The following is a 27,472-nucleotide window of genomic DNA, read 5'->3' on the forward strand; positions in this document are numbered from 1 at the left end:
AAAGTGAAACACGTGTAACAAGTAAATCCTTGAGGCCTTGCACAATTCTAGACGAGTGTACTTCTTTTCATTTATTTCAATAGTAGTTTACCTGAATCGTCAGCTTGGCTTTCGAGTGTGTTGGCCACCGTGAACGATCACGTGACCCGTCGAGTTATCACTTCCTCGGGTTGCTAACCCGATTGCCATCAGCGCCTGCAGTTACATACGTACGCGCGAAAGTGCTGGTGCTGGGGAGGACGCGCCCGCAGCAGTTGCGGAGCATTTGAAACAGCATTTCTTCTCTCAGGTAAGTCGTTGCCGTACCTTTTCCGCATGACTTTACTGCCGGTTTTGCCAGCATTAAGTTGCACCACGCCCTATGCCGTTTGCGGTGTTGTGATACCGGTAATGTTATGCTCCCGAGTTCCGATGTATCGACACACACCTCTAACTTAGGTGAACTGTGTCTGCCCGCGTTTACGCACGTCACGAAGGATCTCTGCGCGCTCAATATGGCTTGGCAACATGAAATGAGCGGATTCTGTGATGACTGTCGCGGAAGCTGCGCAATAGAGAGACCCCCCAGCTACCTTGGGCCATAGCAACAGCGTCATTGTTGCTACGGCGGTTTGTCGTAACTGCCGCGGGCCGCTCTTCGGGGTAGTGCCATTGTCGTTGTCGTGTGGTCGGCTCCTCGTGGACGATACGAAATTGTTTTTCTTGCAGTAAAGGGTGATTTAGTCTTCTTGTTCATTTTGAAGGTAATAGCGCACAGAAACGGGAACAAAGAAAGGAACACACGGACAAGCGCCTTCTATCAACTGAGTGGTTTATTAGAAAAAAACAGACTTTTATACCCTACAACACTGCGCAGGTCAGTACAAGAACCCATCAATGGCACACATAGCAAAAAACGTGTACACTCATCAATTCACACCAACGATGATAGTAGCGAGAGGTCCTTATCTTACAATGTTACTGAGAGATGGCTTACACAATCTTCTTTTTGGTGGGAACATAGTTAGATAAGGAACTCTCACTGCTATCATCGTTGGTGTGAATTGATGAGTGTACACGTTTTTTGCTATGTGTGCCGTTGATGGGTTCTTGTACTGACCTGCGCAGTGTTGTACGGTATAAAAGTCTGTGTTTTTTCTAATAAACCACTCAGTTGATAGAAGGCGCTTGTCCGTGTGTTCCTTTCTTTGTCCCCGTTTCAGTGCGCTATTACCTTCAAAATGAATCAGTTCCAACTAGGCCGGCTCGCAGTGATGCTTAGTCTTCTTGATTGTGCAGGTAATTTTGTGACACGCTAGTGCAGTAGTCCGTCGCGCCGATGAAACCGTGCCGGGAATTCGGCTGCACATGTGCACCTGAAGGGAACCGAGAGTGCAGTTCCAGACGTCTGGTAGGGTAACTTCATTCTCGTGGATTGCGCGTTACAGCCGTTGAAGCATGTGTCTGGTCTGCATTTCCTGCGCGTACGCCCCGGAGCCTTTGGAACGTCGCGTTATGACGGAACAAACGGGGCACTCGAAATTCGAAACTTCGAGCGCGAATTTGTCTGCGATAGCAGCAACATCCGCTAGCGAAATTCGACGCTGTCTTCGCAGTCTCCTTGATAACGGCGGTTGATTCGTCTTTACTGTGCAGACACCCGCCGCTCTCACTTGTGGAAACTGGGAATTCACACCGCTAATTTCGCTCGTCAATCGCGTACGGAGTGGATCAGGATGGCGATTACTCGTGAGGTACTACAGCTACGTGTGCACGGACAGATATTTGCTTTTAGCCAGGCATACGCCTTAATCTACGCTAGCAAAGGCGTTCAACATGTTTAATGGCTCTAATTGTTGTGTGAACGGAAACAGTCGCAAGTGGTTCTGCACGGAACTCACAATAGAATGGGGGGCTACGAGGCGCGTATATTTCACGAGCCGATTACACGGTCAAGAACACACTTATAACTGAGCTCCAGCCCACTGCAGTAGTGCGAGGCAGTTTTTGTGTCTCGCCGAATGTTCCGGGGCCAAAGCCGCTAATTAGGGTCGCATGCGCGCGATTGTTGCCCGAGCCTGCTAGCCTGAGGGTATATTGTTGGCCCGCTGGGCACTTATGAGAGGTCGTCTCCTTAAAGCGACCCGCCACAGTGACTCAGTGGCTAAGGCGCTGTGATACTGAGCCCAAGGACGTGGGTTCGATCCTGGCCGCTGTAGCTAGCTGTTTTTCTGATGGAGGCGAAAAGGAAAACGCCCGTGTGTCGACATTTGGGCGCACGTTAAAGACCCCCAGGTGGTCGAAATTAACCCCGAGCCCTCTTCTCTGGTAGCTTCCCGGAGCAGGTTTAGCTTCGGCGCGTTAAACGCCATAATCAATCTGTCAGTCTCGTCAAAACGTGTCCATGGTGGGTGTTTTGCCAAATGTGGCGAAAAGCGAGAAGTGCATCAAGATCACTTTTGAGGGCGAGCAAAGGCGAAAAAAAAATTAATGGAAGATCAATAAATCAGTCCAACAAATAATAAATCCAATCAATAGATGAGGTTTATCTTGAGATCAATTAGTGGATATGTAGCAATCAATTCAATTCAATTCAATCCAACCTTTATTTCCAACAAGAAGTTGGGGGTCCCCCAGGCGAGAAGTGGCCGTAAAGAACACTTGAAAGGTGCCTGAGGGCCCGCACTCGCAATGTAGACAGTTACAGTGTTCTGTTTCCCTTTTTGTCTCCATTATACAGAGTTGTTCGACTTCAAGAGTAGGCTAGGAACAATATACACTGTCATGCGCTGATGAACAAAGAAGCATAGCGATTGCAGTGACATAGGAGCAACAAAAAAGAAAAACAGCCGTAAAAATCGAAATATTTCTTACAAAGACTCCATAGACACGAAAAAGCAAAAAGCGAAAAAAAGAAAAAAAAAGAAAAAGAGAAAACAAACTACAGTTTTGATCAACATATACAAAAAAGAATGGTGTGTGTTAACAACTTTTTAAAAACAATTCCCTCATTTCTTTTCGGGTGTAGCGGCTTAAATTTGTGTTTACAATATCCCATTTGTTTAGCAGGGAAGGGACAGTACATCTTAAGGACTGCAGAAGATAGTCAGTTGGTCGAAGCGAAACTAGCCACCTGTCACAACCTCGAGTGCGCGAATCACTCTGTTGCATTTTTAAATCGCCCATTCACTCCAAAAAAACTCGGTACCTTTCATTTGAAAAGAAAAGCGAATACAATAGACGAAACTCATAAATGTTCTTGACAGACATGATTTTATATTGAGAGAAGAAAGACTGAGTTGAGTGCGAGTAGGGTACATTGGCGATGTAGCGCAGGGCCCTTTTTTGTAAAAGAAAGAGTCTTTCAATATTTCCAACGGTAGTAGTGCCCCATATGAGAGTACAATAATATAAATGTGCAGCGAACAGGGCATGGTAAATCTGAATTTTAGTTTTCACCGGAAAATGTCTACATCGCGCTAGTGCATTAGCCGCTGACGACAGTGATCTAGTCATGGCTTCTATGTGACCTGTCCATGTCAAATCAGAGGAAAATGTTACTCCCAGGATTTTGTGCTTATTCACTATCTCTATAGGTACACTGCCTAAAGTTATCATTTGATGCATCGTTGTGTCCTTGTTTTTAGCTCCAAATAAAATGGCTTTTGTTTTGCTGGCGTTAATTTTTAAGCTGTTGGAATGTGACCAGTGGTAAATGATCGACAGGGCCTCCTGAGCCTTTTCCGCAATTTCGTTTGTGTTTTGGCCTGAAATTAATAAACTGGTGTCGTCTGCATAGAGAAAGAACGTGACGTCGTTTTTGGTTTTAACAATATCATTAACGTAGATATTAAACAGTAGCGGCCCTAATACGCTGCCTTGAGGTACTTCATGATGTATAGTTTTATGGGAAAAGTAAAGCCTCCAACTTCAACACACTGTTTCCGTTCTGGAAGGTATGACTGAAGAAGAGAATGCGCTATACCGCGGACGCCATAGCGTTGTAACTTGTAACTTTGTCAGCAGAATACCATGGTTCAGGTAGTCGAAAGCTTTGCTATAGTCTATAAATATACCAAGTGTAAGCTTCCTATCTTCAATATTTTTAATTATAAGTTCTTTTTGTGCCAGTAGTGCCATTTCTGATGATTTGCCTCGTTGAAAACCATGCTGGCAGTTTGTAATTATATCGTGCTTCAGAAAAAAAGTCGTAATTCGGGAAAATATAACTTTTTCTAACCCTTTCTAATGAGATCTATTACCGGGTACATGGCCCGAAGTCACGAATTCGAGGATTTGCTTCCGCTTCAGAAGCCCGCCACTCGGTATTCACCGACGGAAGCCGCTTACGAGCCGCCTTCCATAGTGCTTTTTGTTTTTCCAGACTCTGAGGTAACCTCTGCTAGCTTAGTTGTGGCACTGGCTACCTGTCACTCCTTTCGGTGTCGAACAGTGTCGGCATCCCGTCGCAGTCGTTCGCATTCCACGCTGTTTTACCGCCTACTCGGTCCTGGACTCAGTTCACACGCTGTCGCTGTACTGCGTCATTCACCTTTGCATCAATCGCGCTCCACAGTCCTCCTCCTTGGGTTCATAAAATGACTACGTCGCTTTATAATCGACCTTTCGTAAAGCCGATGGCCGATGGCGCGTTTTAACTCAGCGCTGAAATTAGCCATACCTGTAGTGCCAGACTTTTTTCAGAGGTGCCAGTAAAAGCACAAAACGCCGGTTAATGTGCAATGCAAGAGACTTGAAGCACTCATCGAAGCTGCACTTAAGTTTTGCGATATTGTTTCTCCTCATTTAAGGCGAATGCATTTCAAACTTTTCTTTATTGCGGAGGTCGTAGCTGCAGTCATCACATTCGTCTCACGTGGTCCATTTTATAGCATTTGTGATAGATGACGCAAGTCCGTATCCTGGTGTCCGTTTTAAATAGCAGCGTGCTTACCAACTGAGTGGAGCTCCCACACTACGGCTTCGCGAAAGTGGCGTGTTGGCCTCTTCTAAGCTTTCTTAGATGTGATTTTTCCCACGCATTATTACAAGATCTTTTTTTTTTATGAAGCCCACTGAATGTTTTGTTCAGGTGATGAAGCCTGCGACGTCGCCCTGACCTCCTGTCACATTTGGACGCCATTGTTGCATCATGAGAGGCGCATTTCCTAAACAACCGTTCTACCGTGTCGTGCAACTATAGTACCACCGAAACAGAATGCCACGACAGTGCCGACTTACAATGGTACTCTGCCCGCCGGTGACGACGAAGACGCTCAAAGGATGGTTATTGTCCTTTTCAAAACAGAAACACGGCCATCCAGTCGCAACATCCTGAGCGCGAGGGTAAAGGTTAACGGCGCGGAATACTTGGGTCTTCCGTTAACAATGGTCAATATAGGGCCGATCTGCCAAGGTGCTACTAACAAGATCACCATCTCGTTTTGCGCCCCGCCGAATCCAGTAACGGTCTTCGTCAAAGAAGTAGCAAAGTTCTCCGAAGAGGAGCTGCTGCGCTCTCTCCGGGCAAACTCCCGTTACGTGCACAAGAAGGAGCTCACGAAAGCCCTTGTGAAGGCAAACTTTGCTCGGGTGGATGACGACGCCATCGTGGATTGTTTGGAGGTATGCTACGTGCTTGCATGTAAAACTACCCCATATCATTTAATGTGTGTGTGTGTGTGCGAGAGAGAGAGAGAGAGAGAGAGAGAGAGAGAGAGAGAGAGAGAGAGAGAGAGAGAGAGAGAGAGAGAGAGAGAGAGAGAGAGAGAGAGAGATCGGTAATTGTACTGGTGCGGTTAGCCTTACAAAGGCGCCTAGGTTGCTACACCAGATGTACGAGAAAAAAATGAAATGAAGTGATGATGATGACTATGATGACGATGATGCGCCTGCTTATGAAGCCTTGTTTAGAGAGTCTGATCAAGTTTTATGCTTCGCAGGAAGGTCGGTAGAGCTTTTGTCGCTAGAGTTGCTCGTTTAGAGTTAGACTGGGTGCCTAATACGTCACTTAGCGTTAGTCTTCTAGAAAGTGGCTGGCCCAGGGACAGTATAGGTGCTGAACACCGCGCACATTTACATATTACGTGGTTTAAGCCCTCGCGCACGTCACAAATAGGGCAGAGGGGGGAAGTGGCCTGTTGCATGCAGATTGAAGCGAAAATGACTTGTGTAGGCGACATTCAGCCGCACGCAACACGCAATAAAGAAGCTCTTCGTCATGCTTTGTCAGTTCGTGAAAAGGAGGAGGACAAACACTTTATTGAGTGAGACATCCTAAAGTTCCCATGCTGGTCTATGGACTGGAGAGGCGCGGCGTCTAGTGAATGGTATGCCGCATGAAGGGAGTTATGTGTTCTCGTTCGCTCTGTATTTTTAAATGTGTAGAAGGAGCAAGGCAGCGCCTATTCGCACTCTTCTTTTTTTGGGGGGGGGGGGGGGGGGGGGGGAGACGTAGCCTTCAAACTTTTAACACTCACGCGTTGAATTTGCGTAATTCTCTTTATTCTATCGGTGTTTTAGTACGAAAGCTCTAGCAGGGTCGACCGCAAGAAGTATATGTGCCTGCACTGGTCTACTCTGGAGTCTGAAGCCTTCTCAAGAGCAGACGGACGCGGAGAATAAATGGTACACCTGAATAAAGGACGCGTGACGTCAGCACGCGCCGCGCCTGCGCAGTGGCTAGCTGAGCGTGGCTCGCCGAGCGTATGTGTGCGTGTGTGTGTGTGTGTGCGTGTGCGTGTGTGCGTGTGCGTGCGTGTGTGTGTGCGTGCACGGCATCTGTGATAAGCAACGGTGACGCCGCGCTGATGCGGGGAAAGGGCGACAGACGCACTGAAGAAAGCAGTCTGACGCGGTCACGTTAAAATAAGAACAAGCAAGACCCATTTGTGCCCATTTAGTGACCCAAATGAACGATAGGAGGCGTGCTTGCACACCTACAAAGAGTACGAGATCGTTAGCAGTTTTGCCGTAAACTCTGTACAAATCGTTTCAGTGGGCTGTTTGCAGTGTACCTGCAGGTTATGTATATATCACAATGTACAGTAAACTTTTATGCACTTCGCCTTTACGCTGATATCCTGACAAGTTCGATCCCTGCAGGTCTCTCTCATCTGCCCGCTGTCACGAAAGAAGATGGTAACGCCCAGCCGCGGGTTCGCCTGCCTTCACGTCCAGTGCTTCGACGCGTTCTCGTACCTGGCGGTGAACGAAGCAACCCTGGGTTCATCGTGGGCTTGTCCACTCTGCAGGCGCGAAGTCTTCGTCGAAGACCTGCGAATCGACCTCCTTACGCTGGACATTCTGAGAAAAACTGAGCGGCATTGCAGTACCGTAAAATTCCTGGTCGACGCAAGCTGGGAAGAGCTGTCGTCTGCCGACGGCGACGTCATCGTGCTTTAGGATGCCACGTCAATCCGGCAAGCAAGCCATGCTCCCACGGTGTACGACGCCGAATATGTGTAGATCTGTCGCCGAATCTTTCCGGCCACAACTGGAACGAATAAAACAGCGCTACCTGCACGAGTGTCCTCGGCTCTGGCCGCTGGCAAGGATCTTTTGCGGGGCATTTGAGAGGTCTATCCGGCAGGAAACGGCAGATTTGTGACTGAGTGCAACTGAGCTTGCGTGAGTATACTCACGCAAGCTCATGCCACAGCGTAGTGCACATGAATACAGATAGGTCCTTGGTGGCGCGGTTACGAATATGGCGTTAATTATCGCATTGCTCGTCGTGTACATTGCGGTACGCTTCCAATGTCAACGCTGGTCATGGCTCATGGGAGTATCCTCAGTCTACGAGGAATGGGCGAATTCGTCGTTGATCGTTTGCCTACTAGCCAGTGCTAGACACAGCTTCACAGAGCAAGATTTTTATTCGCAGAAAATTTAATATAAACGTGCAAAAAAACGATGTACATCTTTTGCAAGTATACGGGACTTTTTTACTTCGTGTAGTGACTTTAAAATATATATATCTATACCGGTTTGACACTATTTCGTTTGTGACTTAAAGGGACCCTGCAACACTTTTTTAACCTTTTAAATCCTAAACTGACCAGATTTACGGGAAATCCCCAAGGTGGAGTAAGTTTCTCCGAAGGAAAGTTCGACATCCACCTTAATGCAGCCATACGGCTACAAAGTAGAGCTATACAGCTTCCTCAGAAACTTCGCAGTTGAAGAAAAATTCGTCCTGGTCCTTGCAGAACGTTGTCACCCAACACACCCAGTACTTAGATTAGGAAGTGGCAAAGTACCTCAGCCAAAAAATTGCTGCCCTATGCCCATCAGATAACTTGTAAACTCGCTCAATTTCTCTTTCCGGGTCTTGACGTTCTTCGACGGCTCGAATTACGTCACTAAGGCCATGTAGCGGCTGTTGGCCGGTTTTTCTTCAGTTGTGGCAATGAACGGTTTTCGATAGCAACTTTAAAAAAAGTAAGAAAAAAAAAAAAACCAGGAAGGGAAGGCGCATCTGCTGCTACGAGCAAATTACGCAGTGCCGCTCCGTGCTGGCGATAACTATAGCTTTCGCAGTGGTTCCAGGCGCTTTGGAAAGAGTGAAAGCGCTTATCGAAAGTGTTGCAGGGTCCCTTTAATATTGGCCCCAACGTTGCAGGAGATAAATACCCTGCCATTTTATCATCAGTATATGCCGCGATGCATGCTACGTTAACGTAGCAAAGTTTCCTTTGCTGTTTAGATCAGTGTTTTATTGTATTAGTAGGGCACAAGAGGGAGAGATGCTATTTGCTGATATGTTTTTACTTTCGTTAATATCTTGTCTGTTTTTTTTTTTTTCCGGTGCATCAGAGGTGTTGTTTACGTCCATTTTTACCACTGTTTTACGATGGTGTTTGTCTGACTATTTATATATTAGGGTTCATTGTTGCAAGTCTACTTACTTGTTCTTCACAATATCACCTGCTTTATTTATTCATTGTATTTGCAACGCCAACGCATAATGATGGCTGTTTTTGATTAATCCGTCAATAAACCAGAATTTGGGTTTATCTGGGTTCGCTGTGACTTCAATCATGTTCTGCTACTTACGAGGTGGTGCTACATTTGCGCGCAAGTACTATGAATTTAATTTTCGTCATGTGTCTGCGTCGTACAGGAAATATTGCGCAATATCGGTTAGGAATTTCAGATGCCCGGTCCAACTAGAGCATATCAATTATCAAGGAGCACACGTAAAAACGTGACGTCATCAAGCGTGTTGGCAATAGATGACTCATCACTGTAGTCACAACATGATATCGATGGAAGTAACCTAGGGAAAGGCGCTAACTATTTCTCCTAGAAAGCAAGCAACATTAATGAGTTGTTACTGTTTACAGCAACAAATTGGGTGGCAAGGCTTTTCTTTTAATCAGTTTACATTTATTTTAAATCAATTAGTCAGCACAAGTTGTAAGCCATGCTTTTATTGTTTTTGTTTTTGTTTTCACAACGAACTTCTACTGCATCTAATACACTCTACGCCCTGCAAAGGTGTCAAACACTTCAAGGGTTTCCTAAAATTTACGAAGAGACCGGTTTCACACTCTGCCCCATAGCAAGGACGTTACGTACGTTCCCGAACAAATGTGTCGGTGGTAGCTAACTGTTTAGTTGTTTTTCGCAGTGATAACAAAGCTGTCTCAGCTTTATTGCGATGCGTGTTCCGCATTTGTGAATGGCGCCCCCAAATCTTGACCGCGTTTCTGTCGGGGTAAAATTGTGCGCGCACATCCAACAAGAAACACCTCGGGTCAATAAATCTCAAAGGCTCCCGTGATCCTGGCGAAGGTGGGGCCGTCACGGCTTAACTTCCCGGGTGTCCTCTCGGAGAAAAATATAGCAGCGCCCATATAAGGCGATTAGGAGGTCAGTCTGCCAGGTACCGCAGAAGATCTCAGTTTTCTTTTTGAACACGGACGACATGCAGGGCACGTCTGTGGCGGGCCATCTGACACCGACAGTCACCGGGAGGGGGCGCTGCGCACAGCTGGCGCCCCTGAGTCTTGTCCGGACCAGTCCGACAATGAATAGCGGCCAAAGCCCGAGAAGGACGGCTTCTCCGGCGCTGTGCGACCGCTGATCGGCTTTCGCTAGACGCGTGTTATGTCAGTCCACAAGAAACCACTCTCGCGGCGGACGCGTCGTCCTCCAGGCGAGCTCGTCTCGCGCGCGCGAGAAACCCGACCGCTTTCCTTGACGGTTGAAAAGAACAAAAAAAAAAGTGACCGAGAGAGGATATCAAAAAGGGGAAGTGGAAGAAGAGAAAAGAGGGCAACCATTGTTGTTTGTCAGGGCTGTTTCTCCGATTGACGCGCGATAAGCTGTCACTTTTTTTTTTTCTTTCTTCGCTCAGATGATGTGCTCGGTATCTTCTGGTACGTTGCAAGTCGGGCGACGAAGAGTGGTTCTTCGCTTCTGCAGCGACCGCTCCATTTTCAACGGCCAGCTCATAATTTGCATATCGGCGCAGAAACTCTGTTTGCGCCCGCAACAATGGCACGATAAGCACTGAGAACCTATTGTCTAAAAAAAAAGCTAAGCTCTGGTTCTAAACCCAAAACACGAACAATGCCGCTCAGTTCAGGAGTTCCTCTACAAACACGCATCTTTCGCTGAAGCGGGAAAAGATACACCGTTATTGACAGCCTCAGTTTTGAGCTGAACCCAGCAAGTTAGACGGCTTGCTGTATTTCTGATGGGTGATGAAAAGGCAGCCGAGATTAAGTGAGGCAGGTAAGAAGCGTGTATGCAAAAAAGCCACGCGTTCGCAATCTCAACGGGCTGGACAGTTTGTCGTTACAACCAACTCTTGCAAAATGTATCATTTGCTTTTACTGCGCACATTTCATTGTTATCGAACATAAACGGACATTTCAAACGCAGTAGCATAAATTAATGGGGGAGGGGGGTTGAATCGATGGCTTTTCAAGTTTTAGAATTATGACTGATGGTGAGAACAACAGATCGATGCGTTGGCTACATCAGGCGAGCTGCGATTACTCTGGGAAAGGCAGAGCACAGCAAGCCGCAGAAAGCAGAAAGCCTCAATGAACATATATTCAGATGAATTCACAAAACTGTTCTAAACAAGCACTCATCCAGTAGTGAAAAAAATAAATAAATCCCGGGCCTTCTTCACTAACATAAAACATGGGGAGGGGCGAAGCATGGTGTGTATAAGCAGTATAAGTGTATTCTTGGCGCCTTGGCGTTCTTGCCAACGGATAGATGGTAAACGTTGGGGGGAGGGGGTAGAGGTATGCAGCTTTGTTGTAAAAGTGTTTTGTCTTTGAAGCACGAAGCTCTCTATAGCGCGAGGCGTAAACGAGCGTCCTGGTGTTTTTTAGCACGCGCTACGTTCTAACGCGAGGCGTAAACAAGTTTCCCGGTGTTATAGTACCATGACTACATGAGACGACGACGACGACGACAGGAGACGCCAACAGCACCAGCCCCTAAGGGGCTTCGTCCCTAGAAGGTGCATGCACGCGACTTGCTAAGGCAACGCTTAAGACACCCGAACTTAATTACACGGAGCGTATGTATGTTGTGCTTGTGGTTGGTTCAAAATTTACTGCGACAACGTAAGCGCTATAGTCACTGAAGCCGAAGTAAAAGCAGCACCAAGTCAGGATTTTTACGTTAATTTGGGATCCGCAGAAACAGACCTACCTTGGCGCAAAGTTCGTTGGGAACAAATATAGGGTTACATAAGAGCGGACGGCAAGCGATGCTAAATGTTTTATTATAGTAGGCACGGTCTCAAAAGGACACAGTAACTACGATGGTGAAATAAATATGATTGCATGACCAGGTATATCTGTTTAAAATGACGACGACATAAACAAGAAAGCGATGATGAAATTCCACATCGACAGCAGTCATACGAGACGTCGACCGTAGAAAATGTGTGAATGTGGCATGGGAACTCCATGGACGAAATCTATGAGCCAGAAACTTCAGTGGGGAGCCATTTGAAGAAAGAATTGGGCGGATTCTCGGTCATTCGAAACCATGACAGCGTGTAAGAAAGGTAAGGAATTGCGCAAATCGAGCTGCCTACAGAAGCATATCCACAGAATGAAAAATCTGCAGGAATTCAGATATTTCTTTATTGTGTAGCATTCTTGTGCAGCTTGTCTAGATTGTGAGTTCCTTACAGCCAAATATGGCCATGAGTAGCGAAAGCCGTTTGATTATTTTAACCTTTCTAAGTTTCCTTTTGTTCCTTTGCGCCAATGATGTGAATAATACCAGTATAGCGACGAAGTGCCTTTACTTGGGCAATTATGTTTCTTTTTTTTTTCTTTTTTTTGAAGGCTGAAGATCATTGCCTGGATTTGAGGAGAGACCTACCGGATGCGCACATGCACAGACTCTATTAGAGTGTCCGCGCCACAACTTCAACTGTGCATACCGTGCTAAGTGAACCCTCACAGTGCAGTGAAGACTTTATATGAACCATCTTCCCCTACCCTTTTTCCCATGTCCCCCAACAGGGCCTATTGGCCTCCTTCTAAATAAAGTCATCCATTCCACTCAATTTTTTTCGAAGAGGCACGACATTCTGCAGAGTTGGTTTCTTTGCGCTATTCTTTTATTCGTATTTCCAACGTTCTTTTGTGGTGGCCTTTTCTGGGTTATTCTTCGGTTTAAGGGGAAGATGTACAAGATGCATATATGCATATTTTTTATTTTGTCAGATCATTTTTTTGAATTTTTCGTTGAATTTTTCTTTTTTTTTAAATTCTGTCCGACCGAGTATCTCCATTTACGCTATTATAACGATTACAGGTGTTACCCCTACCAAATGTGCACTTTTGTGGAAGTGCAGGGCGTCACACCGTCCTGGCTGTGGGGGTACTCGGCAAAGAATGTTACGCATTAATTATGAATAAATCCTTATTGGTCGAGGTTAGGTGCAGACGTCACTGCACCCGCACTGTGTGGGGGGGGGGGGGGAAGGGGGAAGGGGCCGTCTTAGTCCGGGATCTGGCGGTCTAGAGAAACTTCGCCTCTTTCACAGCTTCGCGGGAAGGAGCAGATCGAAAGTCGGGCAGTCAACAACAGCAGCCACGCGATCTAGAGACGTCAGGAACACCCAGCCTGGCTGGCTCACTGGCGCGTAAACGTTGGACGCTGCCCTTACGTCTGGCGAATCGAATTCGACCGGAAACTACTCTTCGCATTCACGCCTGCTCCACGTCGGTCTTGCGCCTCTCAAGGCCACCTCGTTTCGCGTAGGATGCCTGGGAGGGCTCGTCTAGCGTTTACCGCGTTTCTCCTATCGTCTGGTCTTGGTTCCCTTGAGAAACAATCGCACTGTCTCGTATTTTTGCTCGCTGTACTTTACTTCATATATAGTTGCGTCTGAAGCGTTTGGTATGTTTATAGCTATGAATATTTTTTTTGTTTAAATGCAGAGTTAGAGATGCCTAAACAAAAACGGGTCAATCAGGCGCGCTGTATGCTTGATGTTTGTATGCAATATGTATGTAATCATATTACTCAATCAGAATGGAAAATGAGGGGCTCGTTGAATGATGACAAAAATAAGGGTCAGCAGTGAAGAACGCCAAGGAAGGCAAAGGGGAAAAGATGGTTCTTCATTTATTCTCCTAGAAACAGATAATGTTTTTCAAATGTTTGAAAGAAAGAAAGCGAAGAGGGTGGGAACCGGATGTATGCATGTATGTATGTATGTATGTATGCATGTATGCATGTATGTATGTATGTATGTATGTATGTATGTATGCATGCATGCATGTATGTATGTATGTATGTATGTATGTATGTATGTATGTATGTATGTATGTATGTATGTATGTAGTTGGTGTGTGTACCTATGCGCACAGTAACTGGGGCACACACCAACTAGGCGTGAGGGCACCAGGTATTAAATTCTGGACTTGACAGCTCACGCCGCAGACAGGATTTCGGCGCATGTTAGGGTGCCTCAAGTAGTCTAAAATTAGCGCTCGTTCACTAACTGCGCCGATCAACATAGCTAAGTCCAGCTTCTGCACACTTAGCTAAAAAAAAACTGATAAATCGGTTACTTACGATCAGAAGCACACTTGGGCTCCGTTTCTCAGCGGCACATAGTCAAATCTCGATACAACGAATTTCAAGAGACCGCGAAAAATAGTTCGTTATTTTGAATAATCGTTATAGTGAAAAAATAAAAAATGTGCGGTAAAAAATTGTGAACGTAACAAAAGCCTCCACCTACCTATACTGGGAACACGCGCACAATCGCGTTGGCCTCTAACGCGGGTCTGGATGCACGTTTATTTGAAGAAATCGGTTATCTTTGCCTCACGTGTGCCACTTGACTGTTGCAAGACGAACGATTCGAAGCTGTCCACGTTCTTGTGCACTGCCTCGATGGCATTGGTGCACCTGCTAAGAAAAGGGCGCATTTTTGCCACGCACTGCAAAACGTCGGCGTTAGACACGGCTTCTTCGCCTTGGCTTGCGGGCCCTGTCTCAGCGTCGTCGTCGTCACTCTCTGCGTCCTCGTTGGTGGTTCCGTCAGCGCGACGAAGGGTGTTGATGTCTTCAGCCGTCAGTTCAGTAGACGTGCATGCTTCATCGTCGCACTGCACGTAATCTTTAAAGGTTACTGCAACGTCCATAGATTCATCATCATGTCCTCTCGCCACCACTGGCTAGCATGGCGGCGAGACCCCCCAAGCGCAGGCGATGGCGATAGAGCTAACGCCCATTTAGTATGCTGATGATGATAGTTGTACATACCCACCATTAGTCGTCGTTCACACCAACACGAGTAATTTCGTACTCTCGGATTTCGTTATTTTGAAGTGTTGTTTTATATGAGGACGATAAAATTCGATACGTTATTCTGAAATAACCGGGTGTTCTGAAATTCACGGTAGGCAAATATTTTTACATAGAAATTAATGGGGATTTGGTAGGGGATTTTCAAAATGTTCGTTAATCTGAAAAAAATCGTAAATCTCAGGTTCGCAATAACGGGATTATACTGTACAGAGCTTACCCACCTCACCCGAAATTCCTCGCTTTTGGTTCGGCCAGCCCGTGCTTAATCCGCCTTCTCCCTCACTGTCCTCCGAGCAATTACACACACAACGCCAAGGCTCGGAGCCCAATCACGCTTCATTGTTAACGAACGGGGGCCCATCCACTGTCCTGCTGGGTTGTATCCACACTCGATTGTATCCACCCCTCCTTCCTTGGCGCACAAAAGCAGCAGCGCAACAAATCTCTCCCCCCGCAGGGGCGGCGGGGAGCGGCTCTTGTTTGCGCGAGTTCACATGGGAAGCCACGAGCGGCGGGCATGAGGACGACGGGGCGGGGTGATCGTCCGGCGCTCAAAAGGGTCTCGCCACGGGGGCGACACAGCGCCTGTCACCTGCAGCAGCCGAGGCCATTCCTAGGGGAGAGGGGGAAATGCCTCTTCATGTCCAGATTACTGCAGCAGCATCGCGCACCGCCCCGGCGTCTCCAATGGCTTGTCGGGGGAGCACGTCCAGCCGCCATTGCAGCGTGGCCTCCATTTGCAGGGCTGCACCGACCAGTATCGTATGATCCTTTTCGACAAAGATACGTGAATGCGTCGCAGGAACGAGTGTGGGCTTCCCGTCTGGCATGATTTAGATTTCGGTTTCGTTTTTGGGCGGTGGTTTACACTGACAGTGCGCCCGAACATTCTCATAAGGGCTGCACTTTCAGTTTGGGTTCGTGGTATTTGTTTATTTAGACGCACTGCAGTGCCGTCAGGGATTTTCGCAGGAAGGGCTTGAACACAAAGTTACAGAGTAAGGGTAGTATAAGAAGCATACATCGCAGTGAAAGTGTCAGTATGAAACTGACTGACAGAATCAAATCATTTTAAATTTCGGATCATGCACAAGATTCAAACATGGGGACCAGCGAAATGCCGCTGCTAGGAGGCGGGTTCGATTCCCGGCTGCAGCGGCCGATTTTCTGATGGGGCCTTTAAAGCAATAACGCCCGCCTGTACGCGATTTCAGCGCATGTTAAGAATCGCTAGGTGGTCAAAATTAATCCGGAGACTTCCACTGCGGTGCGCCTCATCGCCTGCGTTGCGTCGGTGCGTTAAACCCTACAATCAATCAATCAAAATACCGCTGGTAGAAAACAAATGCAGCGATTTGATTAATGTTTCGAACATTGGTATATGTAACATGTAACGCAAACATTAATAAGCAAAAGTACATGATCATGACTTGACCGCTGCGTGTACGCATGTTTCGGACAGGCCTTGGCTCTGCGCTAGAAGAAATCTAACGCTCGATAAGTAAGTTGATAATGATGATGGGACGACAAAGATGACATTGGGGAGGGTGATTTCTGTAGTGGTGACGCAGTGATGATGACTCAGCGTGTATGTCTGCGAAGATTGTTGTGCTTATTTGTTGTGGATAATAGCGCCTTCACCAATAACTTCACGTGTATGTTGTAGGCTGGTTGCATTAGCAAGCTGTTGTCATTACCCTTTTTCCGATTTTAACAGATCCTTAATAATAAGCCACTTGCAGCCCTTGGATGATAAAAAATTCACGAATGATGAGCCAAATTTTCTTTTTACGTGTTTGTGCCCGTTGCGACCACGACTAAGCTGTATTCGGAATATTTCTGGCTCTCAAGGAAGCAAGCCAGCGTTTACTTGAAATAAGCCAGGTGTTTGCCGCGAGAGTTGGCATACTTTTTCGTGCGCGATGCTATCACTTGCTCCTCAGAGGCAGACGCGTCATGGTTGCATCCAACGTCCATTTTACGCGCTGCTGTTTGTACAAAAAGGAAAGCAAATATAATGGAAAGGGCTGCTTCTATTTGAAAAACTAGTTTTTTGAGAAGTGTTATAAAGACAAAATTCAAGTTTGGTTCACTCGAAAGACTGCAGCGGCCCAAGAAAAATGGGGCAATTTGACGCAAAACTTCCAAGAACTAAGGTAGATATCAACGAAAACAGATTAAGCAGTGGCGACTCAGCAGTTACTCTTTCGCCGGTCCTCGTGACGTCACAGGGACTTGCTTGTGCGACTGGCGGGCGATGAGCAAACCCACCGCCAAGAAATGTAATAATGCGATTGCTGCGGTGCCTCTAGTTGCGTTTGATTGTGTAGCTCGAATGTTATCGTGCAAGTGACACGCTAATAACCGTTTTTAGTATTCCTTCTATTTCGTCACCTGATGTCGTGTAGCGCGAAAATTTAAAAGTTTTATGGGTGAAGCCCCTTGGGGGCTTCGCCCATAAACATAAAACACCGGGACACTCATTTTCCAACGTCTCACGCTAGGACGCTTCATTGAAATACAGCAATAATCAGGATTTAATTGCATTAACAACAAAAATTTCTCAAGTTCCGTCTCGAAATAGGTTTGAAACGCCGTTTTCTCGTGTAAGGCATACTTCTTAGCATGCTGCAGCGTGTGACACCAAGACAACTTACGGCCAATCTGTCTCTCATTTAATTGCGTAAGTCCGGTTCGACGCAACAGAGGGCACCACCGCCTCAGCAAGCGCGCGATTGCTCTTCCCACCGGCGCCCAATGAGTGCGCGCCGTGTGGCAAGAGAGATAGACTTAAAATCTTTGAATACACTTATTCACTGCGTGCTTCGTCCCTCCACAGGTTTCACGTTAGTGGAGATGGCTAGGTTTTTTTTTTTTTCCAATACGTCGTATATTTTGTTTCGTAAAAAACAAATAAAAATACGTTTTTCGGGCTGGAATATAGTTCAACCAACAAGGTAGTTTTTTCTAATTAAACGGAGTTGTGTTTTGCTCCAAGACACTATTCCACTGACGGACAAAAAGTACAGCTCTGGCTGTCCTTTAAAGTAAACGGGGATACAAACCCGTTTCCGCGTTTCCTTTTAATAATCGTTAAGCCTCGCATCCCATGAACAAACTTTGCCGCGTTGCCTCTAACCATTGCCTCAAAGTCCCTGCCTCTAACCGTTCTCTCCGAATGGTTCTTGGCAACCGTCATTCTTCGCAAGCTCTACGCCAGCAGGTAATTATGCATGGTAACAGCCCTAGGGAGCGACGTTGCCACGACATAAAAAGAGAGAGGCGTAAATAAGCCTGCCAAAGTGCGCTGGCGCAGCGCTGTGGTCCGTGCACAACAAGAACACGAGAAGTTATGCGCCGCGCAGCTTTCACCCACACCGGCGGGAATGGGAGCGCCAGCCATAGTGCGGCTCAGCTGTTTTCTTTCATAACGCCGATTCCCTAGCGCGTCCATTTCATTCAGCGCGGTCCCCCGAACGTTCTTTTCCCGTTTCAGCCACGACGGAAGCCGAGGCTGGAGTCCCCGTACCCTCACGACAACATCCGCCTTTCTGGCGGTTCCACGCGAACACAAACACGCACACATACACTTTTTTCCGCAACGACACAGCTACACACCGTTCCCTGGCGTGGATTGAAAGTAATAGGTGGCAGGCACCGCGTCGCTCCCAGAAAGCCGTGGAGTAAACGCTACGCCTCGACTGCATCAGTCTAAATATTCACCCGCGCAGCCTAAGCAGGAACTCGAAGGGAGGGGGGAAGGAGCCGCCGGGGGACGCGCCTCCATAGAGTGGAGCGCTGTACGCGACGGGTGCGCGACGTATACGACGCCATTGGGAACCGGTGCGAGTGTGCCGCTCGGTTGGTGGGACCCCGGCTCGGTGACTGGAGGTGTGCGCGCTGTGAGGAGCTTTCGTTGCTGCTCTTTCGTTGTCGCCTGGTTTTATTTTTGCTTCTTGGCGGCGTCCCACCCATCCGGCTATAGTTGCGTGCAGTTGAGCGAGGCCTTTGTTGGCTGAAAACGAGCAGTAGCAGGTATCGGGGTTAGGCCTAGCCGGTTTACACTGCCGCAGAACCTTGCCTGCACCCTGTGACGCCTGTCTCGCGTCCATCTGTTCACTCTAACGACCGACCAGTTTGTCCACACCTTGATACGGTGCAGTTCCACGGACAACTACTTATGGCCAAGATAAAGCCAACGGGCGAACGTTGCCTCTTTTTTGAACATTGTATGGTTCATTAAAAAAAAATCGTGGACTATAACGTTCCGTAGCCATCCTCCTCCTCCTCCTCCTCATTATCATCATCGTCGTCGTCGTCGCCGCCGTCGCCATCGTCGGCGGCATCGTAACCAGGGCATCATAACCACAATGCTGCTGCTGATGATGATGATGATGAATTTACCGCATTCTGCGGAGGAAAAATCGTCTGAGAGAGAGAGAGAGAGAGAGAGAGAGAGAGAGAGAGAGAGAGAGAGAGAGAGAGAGAGAGAGAGAGAGAGAGAGAGAGTAAAATATTTTCATATATCCAGCACAGGCTGAAGTGTGGGCCTCGCTCCGAGGAAGGCGTCCCTAGTCCGGGATGCCTTGACTTCGGCTGGCCGTCCGTGCTCGGGTCACCAGCTTAAGCTGGATATCCGGGTCCGGCTGGCCAGGGAAGCCCTCCACTGTTCGAAGGTGGGGTTGGAAAGGGGGGGGGGGGCAGGTCTGGAGTTCGTTGGCACTCCCATATGATGTGGCAGAGGGTGCCAGGCTGGGGACAGTAAGCGCAGAGGGAAGGTTGTTGGGTGGGGAAGATGAGGTGGAGGTGGGTAGGTATTTGTCTGGAGACGCCGCCCACCAACCAACCTGCACATCACACTGGGGGTGTCTGGCTCCAGCTTGAACACCAGCTGACGGAGGATAAGGTGGAAGCGATCTTGCATTGGTCAGGAACATCTTCAGAAGAGGGTCTCGGTGGCCTGGGATACCAAGATCCGCGTTCTCTGTCTGTCATGGGGAAAATGGTCCCGCAACAAATGGCCCCGTAACTAATGGTCCCGGAACATATGGTCCCGGAAAATATGTCGCCAACTCCAAAGTATGATTGTCTGGGAAGAAAACGATCCTGAAATGTAATCACCGGGTATCTACTCGTCCTGTAAAAAATAGACAACAGGGGACTGATTGCCACGTAGGACTTTCTGGCGGCCATTTCTGACCACTAGAAGCACCAAATGATCATACCACACTATAGACGACCTTCACAGGTTTCTGTAGGAGCAAATTTATCGTTAAGAGTAAAGGGAAAACGTTGGTAATTGGGCAGCAAAAAAAAAAAAGTAGAGCAGATGAAAAAAATGTTCCTCTCGGTCCCCTCTCACTGATTTTTGTAAGTGCTGGTTGCAGAAGGCTTGCGTGTCTAGCTCTAAAATGTTGCCTGAACCACACTCACTCAACGCCCTTTGAGTGGGAATTACTCAAGCACGCTGTCTACCCCTCGCGTGAATATGCCTGTGAGATGTTTCAGTCAGTGTGCAGACGACGATGAAGCGAGGCACATCCTTCTTTGGGATACTGGTCATGCGGGGATCACATTCAACGAGACAGCCGACTCTCTAGCAAGGATAGCACTTTCAGGTCCTGTAGTAGACGTCGTAGAGCCGACACCATTAATAACAGCAGCTAGGTACCGTAGGATGCTGAAACTCCGAGAACAGCAAGAATCGGTTTTACTGTCATTAAGTGAATTTAATCATCTTAAATTCTCATGGAAACCTGAATGGTGCCCTTCACGCAACTTAGAGGTGGTTATCACAGCCTTACGTTGTCGAGTACCCCAGTTAAATAGGTACTTGCACAGGTCTCGTCTGGCGCCAACAGCTCTGTGCAGCTATTGCAACGAAGACGAGTCTGTCGAACACTACCTGTTGACATGCCGACGTTTTTCCCGACTGAGACGTCAGTCCCTGGAGGTGCCGCTTTGCAGTTTGGGGATATCACTAACAGGGCCGGCTATACTATCGTTCGGGGCATCCGAAACGGGGTTTTGCCGCCGGGATGTATGCTCTGCTCTCCTGCGCTACATTGAAAATTCTAAACGATTCTCTTTATGATTGAGATTGGTCATCCTCGCTTTAATTTTCCAGTTTTTTTTTTCTTCTCAAAACCAACTGATCTAAATTATCCTTCCTAGGCGTGTCGTGAATTGATAAGAGTACCATTCATTTTTACAATCCTCTGTTGTTTGGCCGATCCCCTGATTGGGTATGCGCCATTAATTATCAGGATCAACAACAACAACAACAACAACAAATACTGCGTACAGTATTTGATGCATACAACTACTGTACGCACTGTTTGTATGTCATACAAATACTGCGTACTTATTTGTATTTGTATGTCATACTTGATGCCGTACACATACAAATGTCTGCAATTCTTTCTCCGGCGCGGGGCTGAACCGTTCTGCCAACCCTGATTCGTAAATTATTTGAATTCACTGCACGAAAAATATGAGGCATGCACTAACCTTGTGAAGCACCAACATTCTATAATGCCAATCCCCTTCCCCCCCTCCCTCCTAATCCACCTCCAATTTTTCAGCCCAGGCTGCAAATATATGTTTTCACAAGACACGAAACAGAAAACTAACGATTAAAATTCATTTGATGAAGCTGCCGTCAGCCGATTGATGAAATGGCGGTCGCTGGAAGGGCTTTCGATGATACGTACACTTTTTCGATGAAACAAAGTTCGATGGAACAGCGTTAGATGAAATGCCGGTAGCTCATCGCAGCGATGTTTGTAGGCATTTTATAGCGCTGGAGGTGGTTTTGGTATAGCTAAGGTTCTGAGGAACACTGTATCAGCCTAAGTATATACACATTAGTTCCACTGCTAACGTATTTATCTCCACTTCCCCGCGCGGAAACGCAGTTATGACCGTGAATTCAGGTCCTTCACAACTGTCTCAGCGAACGGTGGTCTTGGCTGGTCGATTTCCTCGAGTGCCGATGAGTGCTTTGACTGTAAACTCACGAGAGGCCTACATTTACGAGATTACGTTGCACTGCTACATTTTGTTTCTTGGGTGACCGGCCATTATTCTGCACACTGTTTCGACGCTGTTGCAGTCAACTATCTGTGAAGAAGTGGCAAGAGTCTGGCGCCTGCGTCTCCAGGCATGCGGGCAGGGAGGAGTGTGGTGACCGCGCGTCTGTCTGCAGGGTGTCTGTTTTTCATCTGCAAGAAGCATTGAGCAAGAGAGAGAGAGAGAGAGCAGTAGGAAATGCATAACAACGCAGAGAAAGGGCGTTGTGGCAGCGGGAGGCCTCCCTAAAATTCTCTTCCATCCAGGCGAAGCAGAGTACGAGGCACGTCGTAAAAAGTAGAGCACAAACCGTCGTTCTCCCCTCTTCGGTCGCTGCCGCCTCTACCGCCGCCTTTCATTCATCTTGTTCGCCAGGCGGACGTGGAGGGGAGAACCTGGGGGAGACGAAAATAAATAACGCCGACAGGGGACGCGACGGGAGGTGCCTGGCTGTTGTCCCCCCTCCCCTTGGCACGTATCGGGAGACGAACCAGAGGTTTAGCACGGGGAAAAAGAAGTAAGAAAGGAACGGCCACACGTAGGGAGTCCCCTTCCTGTGTGGAAACAAAACTACGCGCCCCAGGTGCCAGCATATATACCGTAGCCAGTCATGCGATATGAACGCGTCCTGGTGCGTGCAGGAGCATTCATCATGCGGGATGCCTTATGCGTTTGCACGTAATGGTTCTACGGAAATATACACGCCTTGGCGGGATGTGATCCCCGCGACCGTGCTAGCCCGTTATTTTTTTAAGCACGGGCATAAGACGGTGTTCACTGTCAAAATATTGTCCTTTAACGCGGGAACCCGCATGTCTTGAGACAGGGACCGTTGGTTTTGGAGGAGCGTCGATCATACCGCGCTGTGGAAGGCACCCTCACTTTGTCGTCGATGTGAGCAGATCGAAAGTCTGCAGTGCCTCCTGTGGAGATAAATTTGTTGTGGGCGTTCAGGAAAAAGAAGAAGAAAAAAAAAGAAAACAGGAGGAAACAATATTTTGTTGAGTTCACGCAGCAAAGAGGGGAAAATTTTGTACGTTGTTCTTTCTCGATGATGAAGTGTTCTTTCCCGACTATAAACTCGCACTTTACCTATCCATCTCCCTCGGTAAGAACCTTTAGTTCTATAAATTGTTGCACACCTGTAGTGGCTGAATCTAGGCAAGTTGTTTTTTTTTTTTTTGCATTGCCACTTAGACCCACTACATAAAGTATTTGTTTTGTGACACTAGTGCTACCCAGCCTTCCACTGTTGCATGATGCGGAAATGTTTTAGCCTGTTCGTTTTATTATTGCCTCACTTGTTATTTCTCGTTCAAGGACAAATGCTGTAACCCTTCTCTAAATTTCAGTGAATATGAACTAACAAGATTATGAGCCCTATCGCTGGATGGATATAACTATTTTGCAGAAGTTGTCAGGGCTTATCCGAACCACGAGAAGGTGACCAGACATAGAATTAGTATAAGCTGGGCTGAAATCGGCAAGCACTCTCACATAATGAACAGTAGATATATAATTAGTATAAGCTGGGTTGAAATCGGCAAGCACTCTCACATAATGAACAGTAGGGTATACCTCTGTCGCTGAAAAGGAAGCTATGTAATCAATGCGTACTCCGGCGTGCGTACTGTGCTCACTGGAAGCAAGCGACTTTCATTTCATTTACATCTTAATCCCTGCGCATTACTGCAAGAACTCTGGAGCAAGCAAACACCCCGTCGCACAGCCAGCAACAAATAATAGTACCGCAGAAGAAAGCGACAAAATTGTGGCAAGTGAGAGTGTTTCTTTCCTAGTCCAAACTAAGCATATTTTGTCTTTTAAAGGGACCCTGCAGCACTTTTTCAACTTTTTCTGATATCTTAAATGTTTGCAGAACGTAGTCACCGAACACACCCAGTACTTAGATTAGGGGGTCGCAAAGTACCTCAGCCAAGAATTACTGCTTTATGCCCATCAGATAACTTTGAAGCTCGATCAAAACGTAGCACCTGCAAGTGCTACGGCTTACTCGAATAAAGAGTGGAAGAATTTCCAGTTTTATTAACAAGTGCTTAGCTGAAGTGTAATCATTAAAAGCTACAGCAGTTTCTTAAAAGCGTGTCAATGAGTTGAATTAACATAATTGAAAGAGACGAAGCGAAATGTACACCTCTGAGATAATTGAAAAGCAGCCACAAAAAGTGCCTCAAACGCTCGGCCATCCCACTTCATCCCGTAAAGCGCGTTGCAAACTGCTGCACTTCAATTAACGTTCCTTCCAGCATGTTAGTCCTAACAAGCGCTCGAACCCGCGGCAACTTTCTCGAACATCAAATTATTTTTCCACGCCATCCTGCGAGGCATGTTGTGTCGCCTAGCGTGTGCATCAGTGGAGCCTTTGCACGGGTCAATTAAGAAACGAGCCCGCTCGAGCAAAGACACACTTACCGTTCTTCCTCGTTAGTGGTGTCGCCGATGTTTCTGCTATCGTTGCATCATTGCGTTCGTTTGCTTTTTTGATGTCATTTTTCGCCAGAACTGGCACTTGTTTTCACGTTCACCTGCGCGCTCTCTGGTTTCTCGAACTTTGGCGCGTTTCGATCGAAGACGGCATGGCGACGGTGGCGACATAAGTTTAAGGAAACGCAGCAATCTGTTCTCGTTATGGTTTTCCTGTTTGAGCGTGGGATGCAAGTGCGCCACTTTCGATTGGAAACTGTGAAATCTGCTGCATATTGACAAACTCCTTCGCTGTGGCTCGAACAAAAGTTCCCCCTCCTTCCATCCCCCTCCCCCCTCTCAGTGCATTAGAAGAATATACTGCGCTTGGATACCTTTGGGTTTTTGTGTAAACGTTAGTAGAGCACGTTCCAAACCACCGCGACCTATAACGCGGCACTTCTGACAACTTTCTAACGTTATTGGCGAGTTGACGTGGATACACAATTGTCTCGAGAAATCATGTCGCTGCTTGGAGAGAATTTGGGTGTCATATTTTATTTCGAGTACGATATACTAAGGCATACATTAAAGCTTTTTCTTTTCTTTTTACGCAGCTACGTATGTCACGAATGCGTTCACATAAGTTAGCATAGCGAAATTCTTTCGAGACACCTAACTTAAAAGGCCATGCAGACAAAGCACGTTTGGTTCATTCGAAAGATTGCCACGTTAGAATTATACTGACATCACTTTTAACGTAAACTTCCCTCAAATAAGTTATATAATTAGTAAAAAAGAAAATGGCCGTGTGGCCCACTAGATCATTTCCCGCAACAGAACCTATGATGTCATACGCGCAAGCTCAGCGATTGGCTGAGGCCGGCAACAGCAAACGCAAATTAGGCAGGCCTTATATAAGCTTGCTGATCGAGCTATTAGCGCTTCAATTTAGGGAACATTGTTTTATAGCAGCAAGAATGGCGAGGTAAACAGTGTAAGTTATAAAAGTACACTTAAACATAGAAGCACCGATGCGTACTGCAGTTGGTACTTCGCGCACAGCTCGTTTTAGCTGCACAGCAGTGCGGCTCTTTGGGGTTTTCTCAGACGACAGTGGCCGATTGGCGTAAGCGACGGTGTCTTACGTGACCATATTTGTCGAGCAAACACCATGTTTCACGAAATGATTATTTTCAACTGTAACAAAAACAAGCCAGGAGCGAATGCAGTCTTCTTCACAAAGTGCTACAGAGAAAAGGCTACCATGTTTTTCTCCCGTCGCTTGTAACATTGTAGCAAAGTGTATCTCCTTATATAAGTGGAGGTACGCTTTTATTTCGTGTAATGTCTCGCTGTTGTGGCCCAGCTGAGATTTTCCTGGCATCCTTCTTTCCCTCCGGATTCGTCACGTAAGGCTTCCTTGAAAGGGAGCGAAAAGCACACGACGGGAGAGAAAAGGCAAAAGCGGCAAGGAGAGATCCCGGGCCTCCGCACGTGCCGTGGCTTCAACTCGCTCCGAGGGGATCGATAATGATGGAGGGGAAAGCACACCGTTCCCTCGCCCGTGGCTGCAGTACCGCGAAGAGAAACGGGGGAACTCCATCCCTATGAAGAAAAACAGGGGGTGCAGTTGCAGGGCGGAAATACGAGGAAAGCCGAGGGAGTCTGGGAAGGAGACAAAGAACTCGGGAGTGGGAGCTGCCTCGATCGAGGTTTCCGAACAGTAGCAGGGAAGGTGGTCGTATTCGGTCAATGGCGATTCTCCGGCGAGGCTTTGGCGAGGCAGGACAAAAATGAGGGAAAACTGAGCAGGGCTGCCGGATAGCAAAAACGTGCCACGCATTTTAGGGCCCATTTTGAGGCCGTCGATTGGGCAGGGCCCGCCAGCTTCAGACAAATTTATGTTGACGGTGAAAATAACGCACCCTTTCCAATTAAACTTATACTGAGAATTGAAAGTAAAAAGAAATCCCGGGCCATCTCCACTAACGTGAAACTTGGGCAAGGGCGAAGCATGCAGTGTATGAGTGTGTTCTTCGCGACTTGGCCTTTTTGCCAACGGAGATGAAACCGTTGGGGGTAGAGATATACAGCGTTGCTGCACGAGGCTGGTGTCTTTGAAGCACGAAGCGTTCTAGCGCGAGGCGTAAACGAGTGTCCCGGTTTTTTTAGTACGCGTATGAACTTCGCTACAAACAAAGTGTCCTCGTGCGCGTCTAGGGTGTGCGGGGCCCTACCACAACGACTAGTACCAGTGACCATCAGGTGGTTCCCAGCGCATATGGGCCCGGTGAGCACGGGTGCGAACCGTAACGAGGAAGCAGACCGAGCAGCGCATGTGCTCACCGGCCACGGCACTGCCCTGAGCCCTCGACCTACGGAAGGCGACAATGACGGGATGATACCGGTTGGCACATATAAAGGGGTGCTGACTGGTATCGAGAAAACAGAAGGACTTATCCGCCACCACACCGGAATCTCACCCGACGGGAGGCAGTACTGCTACGACAGCTGCAGGCACGCGCAATATGGACGCCAGTACTCGCAAAGCGGGAACAGGCCCACTCGTCGCAGCCAACTCGTCCTAGGAAAACTGGTCATAGGGAAACTGGTCGAAGAGGGCATCTCGTTCTAGGTGATCCCGTACTAGGAAAAGTGGTCGCACTGACCTTCTCGTTTATGGAAATGTCGTATCGCAAGCACATTTTTGGCGGATGTCGAGGAGAAGCGGGGAGGGAGTTGGTGGCTTCTACCCAGATAATTACTTCCAGGTTGACCTCGCAGTGTTCGTGGGGTCCTCTCCTTTTGTTTGTTTGCAGGTGGTGGCTGAAATGGTTGTTGCTTTTTAACAGAAGTTCCACTGTCCCTTTTTCATTTCCCTTCTTGTTGTGAAAAAAAAAATCTGTTTTTTTACGGGGTAGGGGGCCACCTTTTCTGCACTGTATCCAGTTTCGCTGCTTTTGTTAATGTAGTTTTTTTTTTTTTACACAGAGATCCTATTTCCTTACTTTACTTTATCTTCAACGGTTCCTTTTTGAAGGACATCAAGGAGGGGGCAGAAGAGGGGCAGTTGACTGGCTTCAACCGAACAGTTTGACCCACGGTGACCTCTCGTGGTTCCTATGTTGGCCTCTGGTTTGTTTGCAGGTATGGTTGAAATTTGATTTTAGGTTTTAACACA

At 47.4% G+C, this 27,472-nt stretch overlaps 1 protein-coding gene across 1 annotated transcript; it reads left to right on the forward strand.

Annotated features, from left to right (window-relative positions):
• Positions 1–213: 213 nt before the first annotated feature.
• On the forward strand, positions 214–8,987 carry LOC144157975 (E3 SUMO-protein ligase PIAS4-like). Its single transcript, XM_077688679.1, has 3 exons — positions 214–289; positions 5,072–5,604; positions 7,084–8,987. The coding sequence occupies exons 2-3, from the start codon at positions 5,263–5,265 to the stop codon at positions 7,381–7,383; spliced, it is 642 nt and encodes a 213-aa protein (XP_077544805.1). The 5' UTR covers positions 214–289; positions 5,072–5,262; the 3' UTR covers positions 7,384–8,987.
• The last annotated feature ends 18,485 nt before the right edge of the window (positions 8,988–27,472 follow it).

The sequence above is a fragment of the Haemaphysalis longicornis genome, unplaced genomic scaffold (genome assembly GCF_048455015.1).
Source record: "Haemaphysalis longicornis isolate Haplotype H1 unplaced genomic scaffold, Haemaphysalis longicornis Haplotype H1 scaffold_10, whole genome shotgun sequence".
NCBI classification, from domain to species: Eukaryota; Metazoa; Arthropoda; class Arachnida; order Ixodida; family Ixodidae; genus Haemaphysalis; species Haemaphysalis longicornis.

Coding starts and splice junctions, on each gene's coding strand:
- LOC144157975 (XM_077688679.1), top strand. CDS start 5,263: ATGGTTATTGTCCTTTTCAAAACAGAAACACGGCCATCCAGTCGCAAC. Junction 5,605..7,083: donor CCATCGTGGATTGTTTGGAG/GTATGCTACGTG, acceptor CGATCCCTGCAG/GTCTCTCTCATCTGCCCGCT.